This window comes from Siphateles boraxobius, unplaced genomic scaffold, assembly GCF_051911475.1.
Source record: "Siphateles boraxobius isolate OS27281-9 unplaced genomic scaffold, OSU_SipBor_1 150, whole genome shotgun sequence".
Lineage (NCBI taxonomy): Eukaryota > Metazoa > Chordata > Actinopteri > Cypriniformes > Leuciscidae > Siphateles > Siphateles boraxobius.
Genome location: NW_027508756.1, coordinates 18,721 through 25,331, shown reverse-complemented (window position 1 = coordinate 25,331; position 6,611 = coordinate 18,721). Strand labels below are relative to the sequence as shown.

The window sequence follows — 6,611 nt, the reverse complement described above, 5'->3', positions numbered from 1 at the left end:
TGTACGTCAGATAACCTGATTGACCACAGCTTTGCTAACGTTCTGGTTCTGGACAGCGGACACACACACCACTGCTGTCCCAGTGCATGATGGGTATGTCCTGAAGCAAGGTAAACAGAAGAGCGTGGATTAGATGTTTCAGTCTATCATGTCAGGAACATCTGGTGTTTGACGTGTGCTCGTGTGTTCAGCGATCGTGAAGTCTCCTCAGCCGCGAGCTGTTTCAGGACATGAACATCCACACGCTGCCTACGACAGGATTACATCAAAGGTAAACGTTCTCTACGGGTCACACACACACACACACCACCACACACACACTCCGGATCTGATGAAGGACCTGCGCCTGGACACGTCGACATCGCAGTCCTGAAGATTCACCTCTGTACTGATAAACGCTGTTGGGATAATTCTGGTTCTCGCGGCTACACGGAAGCGATAAAAGATTCTGTATTATACATTTTTAAAGGATTGTATCTTGGCACCTATTTCATAATCTGCGTTCTCGAGCACCAGGCACTGTTGTTGTGCGAGTGCGTTACGTGTTTTCTGTTACAACGGTGTGTGTTAGCGGTAAGTTAATAACTAATGATCTTTACAACGGAAGTGAATCAATCAAAACTAACTTTATCTGGACAATAACTTTATTCTAGATCTGCTGTAAAGCCTAAACAATCTCTGTTACTGTAATCTCCTATTATCACTGTAAAGCTGCTGTGAAACTCTATATTGTTAAAGCGCTGTATAAATGAAGGTGACTCGACACACACACTCTTACACTCTCTCTCTCTCTCTCTCTCACACACACACACACACACACACCCCTAACTGCTGAATTATAATTCTGTACAAACTAAGTCACTGGATACAGTATTTACAGTAACTGTAACTCAATAAACTGAGAAATGCCTTGATTTGTTCAGAAAGCTTCACTGAACCTGATCTCGATCTTCAGCTCGTCTGGCAGTGCAGCAATATAGACCTCACTCCAAAATCAAAACATGTTTGATACTGTGTGTGTGTATATATACTGTATAAGATTTATATGTATATAGGGTTTTAGCATTTTAATACATTGAGAAATTAATAATTTAAAGCTTGTTATGAGTTCAGTTTCTCATGAAACTTGCTACATGTGACTCACACTTTAACCTTATATTATAATAACATAGCCCTTACACGACATCATGTTTACCATGGTACATCATGTTATGACGAGGATATGAATGAAACACGTCACCCGGGAGCGCGCAGACGTCACTCTCGGTACCGGCCTTGACGTCGCGGGAGCCCGCGCGGTAGATAAGTGACGTTTAAATGCGGGATGAACGAGCGGCGCGGGGACACGCGGCGCGCGCACTCACGGTAAGAGCCCGTCACTGGCTTACAAACTTTATCTTTATTCGAGTTTAAACGGCAGAATACACAATATATGAAAATTAGCAGCATGATTAATCTTTTATATTTAAACCACTATTTAACCAAGTCGGTCCCGTTGAGATTTAAATGTCTTACTTTGACATGACCTGAGAATGAACAAAACTTTTACAGCATTTATTAATCTTAGTTAATATTACTAACATATACTTATACATTATTATAATCAAAGGCTGTATTTGTTAACATGTTAATGCACTGTGAACTAACATGAACAAATGAACAACTGTATTTGTATGAACATCAACAAAGATTAATAAATACAGTAACAAATGTACTGCTCAATTGTTAGTTAATACATTAATGTAAACTAATGAGACCTTATTGTAAAGTGTTACCGATGTCTTTAACAAAAGCATAGCAACACATTAAATAACATTCAAAAAAATACCATTCAAAATAACCCTCATTTCTTCCTTCTAGAGCAAAATATTAACAATTAAAGAGGTTATTACTGTAACTGTACTTGGAAGTGTAATTATGTGTGTTAAAATTGTGTTCATGTTGTTTTGAACATTTAATATATATTAAAATTTCATATAATTACCAGTACTGTTCATAATGTTTGAGCAATAAAATATTGGGTAACACTTTATTTTATAGTGTCCTTGTTACATTACACGCACTTACCATAGTAAACTATGCATATTACATGCAACTTACCCTAAACCAAATCCTACCCTAACCCTATAGTAAGTACATGTAGTTAATTAATATTACTATTAATATTATTAGTATTGTAACACAATATTATTAGGCTACTTAAATAACTGACTTGCTAATAATGATTTTAATTCACATTTCAATTGAATTCACATGTTTTTGTATAGCGCTTTTCACAATATACATCATTTCAAAGCAGCTTTACAGAAAATGCATGAGTCCATATTACAATTTAGACTAGAGTGATCTGTCATCAGAGGAAACGCACTCGGTCACTAACGTAACCTCGGTTCCCTGAGAGTAGGGAACGAGTATTGCTTAGCTAATACGCAGTGGGGAAACTCCTTTCCTCGAGAAATATTGAAGCCCACGAAGTGATCGTTCTCGAAAGGGAACTGTCTAAGTTATGCATTTCAGAAATGTACATGCAAAATCACAGTTAGTGAAAAAGGTAATAATTTAAACAATGTAATAATTGAATGCAGAAACAATGAGCTCATTGTAGTAATGAATACTTGTTTGTTAACAAATGATTAATTTAATCATATAGTGTAGTTTGATGAATGTTGTATTATAGTGGCTTGAGTGTTGTTTTGTGTCTCCGAACAGGAAGTTGATCTAGTTCTGCGATTGCTGTGATCTGATTGGATGGGTCTTACACTGAGTTGCTGGCTGAGGGACGGCCATCTTAAAAAACACCACATTTTCTCATCCGCGTTCAGTCCGTTCTCTGAAGCCCCGCCCATTCGGCTCGCGGTGCTTCTGGACACGCCCCCCGTCGCCCCCGGCAACCCTCGATCGCAGTGGAGCCCGACGCACCTGTCGCCTAACCTGCAGGTGTGTGTGTCGGGCGGGAGTGTGTGTCGAGCCCGTGTGGAGCAGAGCAGTGATGCGGTTCGTGGAGCTGTCGGCGTAGAGGCGGGGCTTCACATATGGGAAGTGCGATGGGAGGAGCTACATAGAGGAAGCCACGCCCTCCTGGGCGTGTCCACACACACATGCCCCCTGCAGGCCTCAGGCTACACAGCACTAATAGGCGGAGACTCGTGTTCCTGGGGCTGGAACCTCTCGACCAATCAGCTTTGGCATGATGGGAAGAGGAGGTGGTACCTTGGGGGCGGAGCCTCGGATATCCCAAGCATTCCGGATCGTGTGTTAGTGGTTTTGGACGCAGACGCGGGGACGCTGGGATACGTGGTGGACAACTGCTATCTGGGCGTGGCCTTCAGGGGCCTTCCCAAAGGGGCGGAGCTATTCCCTGCCGTGAGCTGCGTGTGGGGAGGAGCTCAAATTTGCATACGCTACCTGTGTGGCACGACACGTGAGTGTGACATCATCACATCAGTATGAAATAGTGTTTATTTAGTAGTGTGTGTGTCACCGACGAGACAGGCAGTGTTGGCGGTAACTCATTACATGTAATTTGAGTTACTTTTCAGTTTCTAATCGATTACTTTTTCAATTAACAAGTAGAGTAACGCATTAATTTTTTAATTTACAACTAAATATCTAAGTTACTTTTTCAAATAAGCAACACTAGTTACATTTTTACATGTATTGACTGACGGCCCTCCTGTCCCCATATTGAGAGAAATCGAAGTGCAGAGGCGTGTGTGTGTGTGTATGTTTATGAGCGTGTGACGTGTGTTTGTCACTACAGTTAGTGCTGACTGCACATGATCTTTTTTACTGAGCAAATTAATAGTAATTAGAGTAAATGAGTGAGTGAGTGACTGTGTGTGTGTGTCTGTGTGTGTGTGTGTGTGAATGAGTATATGAGTATGTAAGTATGTATGTGTGTGTGTGTGTGTGTGTGTGAGAACATGATGGTTATTGTAGTTGACTAAATGTGAACATGCATTTACTCGTCTCAATTGCATGTTCAGTATTCCTCAAAATGAAGTATACTCTATGTATTTTATCTCACTTTATCAACCAATGTCTTTGCTGCTGACCTTCATTAGATCACTACATCTACTGTACTCTACATCTACTGTACTCTACATCTACTGTACTCTGCCTCTACCGTACTCTGCCTCTACCGTACTCTGCCTCTACCGTACTCTGCCTCTACCGTACTTTACCTCTACCGTACTCTACCTCTACCGTACTCTACATCTACCGTACTCTGCCCCTACCGTACTCTGCCCCTACCGTACTCTACATCTACCGTACTCTGCCTCTACCGTACTCTGCCTCTACCGTACTCTGCCTCTACCGTACTTTGCCTCTACCGTACTCTGCATCTACCGTACTCTGCCTCTACCGTACTCTGCCTCTACCGTACTCTGCCTCTACCGTACTCTGCCTCTACCGTACTCTGCCTCTACCGTACTCTGCCTCTACCGTACTCTGCCTCTACCGTACTCTGCCTCTACCGTACTCTACATCTACCGTACTCTACATCTACTGTACTCTACATCTACTGTACTCTACATCTACTGTACTCTACATCTACTGTACTCTACATCTACTGTACTCCACATCTACTGTACTCCACATCTACTGTACTCCACCTCTACCTCTACTGTACTCTACCTCTAACTCTACCGTACTCTACATCTACTGTACTCTACATCTGTACTCCACCTCTACATCTACTGTACTCCACATCTACTGTACTCCACATCAACTGTACTCCACATCTACTGTACTCCACCTCTACCTCTACTGTACTCTACCTCTACTCTACCTCTACTGTACTCTACCTCTACTGTACTCTACCTTTACTGTACTCTACCTCTACCGTACTCTACATCTACTGTACTCTACCTCTACCGTACTCTACATCTACTGTACTCTACATCTGTACTCCACCTCTACCTCTACTGTACTCTACCTCTACTGTACTCTACCTCTACCGTACTCTACCTCTACTGTACACTACCTCTACCGTACTCTACCTCTACTGTACTCTACCTCTACCGTACTCTACATCTACTGTACTCTACATCTACTGTACTCTACATCTGTACTCTACCTCTACCGTACTCTACATCTACTGTACTCTACATCTGTACTCCACCTCTACTGTACTCTACCTCTACTGTACTCTACCTCTACCGTACTCTACCTCTACCGTACTCTACATCTACCGTACTCTACCTCTACTGTACTCTACCTCCACTGTACTCTACCTCTACTGTACTCTACCTCTACTGTATTCTACATCTACTGTACTCTACATCTACTGTACACTACCTCTACTGTACTCTACATCTACTGTACTCTACATCTACTGTACTCTACATCTACATCTACTGTACACTACCTCTACTGTACTCTACATCTACTGTACTCTACCTCTACTGTACACTACCTCTACTGTACACTACATCTACTGTACTCTACATCTACTGTACTCTACATCTACTGTACTCTACATCCACTGTACTCTACCTCTACTGTACTCTACCTCTACTGTACTCTACATCTACTGTACTCTACATCTACTGTACTCTACATCTACTGTACTCTACATCTACTGTACTCCACCTCTACTGTACTCTACCTCTACCTCTACCGTACTCTACCTCTACCGTACTCCACCTCTACTGTACTCCACCTCTACTGTACTCTACCTCTACCGTACTCTACCTCTACCGTACTCTACCTCTATCGTACACTACCTCTACTGTACTCTACCTCTACTGTACACTACATCTACTGTACACTACCTCTACTGTACTCTACCTCTACTGTACTCCACCTCTACATCTACTGTACTCTACATCTACTGTACACTACATCTACTGTACACTACCTCTACTGTACTCTACCTCTACTGTACTCCACCTCTACATCTACTGTACACTACATCTACTGTACACTACATCTACTGTACACTACCTCTACTGTACTCTACCTCTACTGTACTCCACCTCTACATCTACTGTACTCTACATCTACTGTACTCTACATCTACTGAACTCTACTCTTCCTCTACTGTACTGTACAGGAGTGAATATGCATTTCCTTCAGCCTGAGGCTTATTCATTGCACTACTTTTTTGTTGTTGTTATTAACAAACAAGCAAACAGCCCAGGTGAAAGAAAGTTACGCAAAAGTAATGTAACGCATTACTTTTCACAAAAGTAACTAAGTAACGCTATTGGTTACTTTTTTTGGGAGTAACGCAATATTGTAATGTATTAGTTTTAAAAGTAATTTTCCCCAAAACTGCCGCATACCAACTGATTTGAAACGGTCTAACGGGCATTTAGTCAGAAAACTCTACTTTAAAGGCTGATTGAACTATCGAAAGTAGAAAAGATAATGTATCCTGTGTTCCTCAGGAGACGCTCCGGCTCTACAGGCTCTGAGTCGGTTATCTGTGCGTCGGGCCCTGGGATCAGACGGGCCCCGGAGCCGGACTCGGGCTCTCCCACCGGCTCTACAGCGCCTCCTGCTGGACCTGTGATCACACACACACTCTCTACAGCGCCTCCTGCTGGACCTGTGATCACACACACACTCTCTACAGCGCCTCCTGCTGGACCTGTGATCACACA

General features: G+C 42.5%; 1 protein-coding gene across 1 annotated transcript; it reads left to right on the top strand.

Annotated features, from left to right (window-relative positions):
• The first annotated feature begins 1,321 nt into the window (after positions 1 to 1,321).
• On the top strand, positions 1,322 to 6,611 carry LOC143738738 (SPRY domain-containing SOCS box protein 2). Its single transcript, XM_077230772.1, has 3 exons — positions 1,322 to 1,365; positions 2,710 to 3,421; positions 6,396 to 6,611. The coding sequence occupies exons 2-3, from the start codon at positions 2,749 to 2,751 to the stop codon at positions 6,518 to 6,520; spliced, it is 798 nt and encodes a 265-aa protein (XP_077086887.1). The 5' UTR covers positions 1,322 to 1,365; positions 2,710 to 2,748; the 3' UTR covers positions 6,521 to 6,611.

Excerpts from the sequence above, each read along its gene's own strand:
- LOC143738738 (XM_077230772.1), top strand. The coding sequence starts at position 2,749 with ATGGGTCTTACACTGAGTTGCTGGCTGAGGGACGGCCATCTTAAAAAA. Across the intron at positions 3,422-6,395 it reads CTACCTGTGTGGCACGACAC|GAGACGCTCCGGCTCTACAG; the intron begins GTGAGTGTGACA and ends TGTGTTCCTCAG.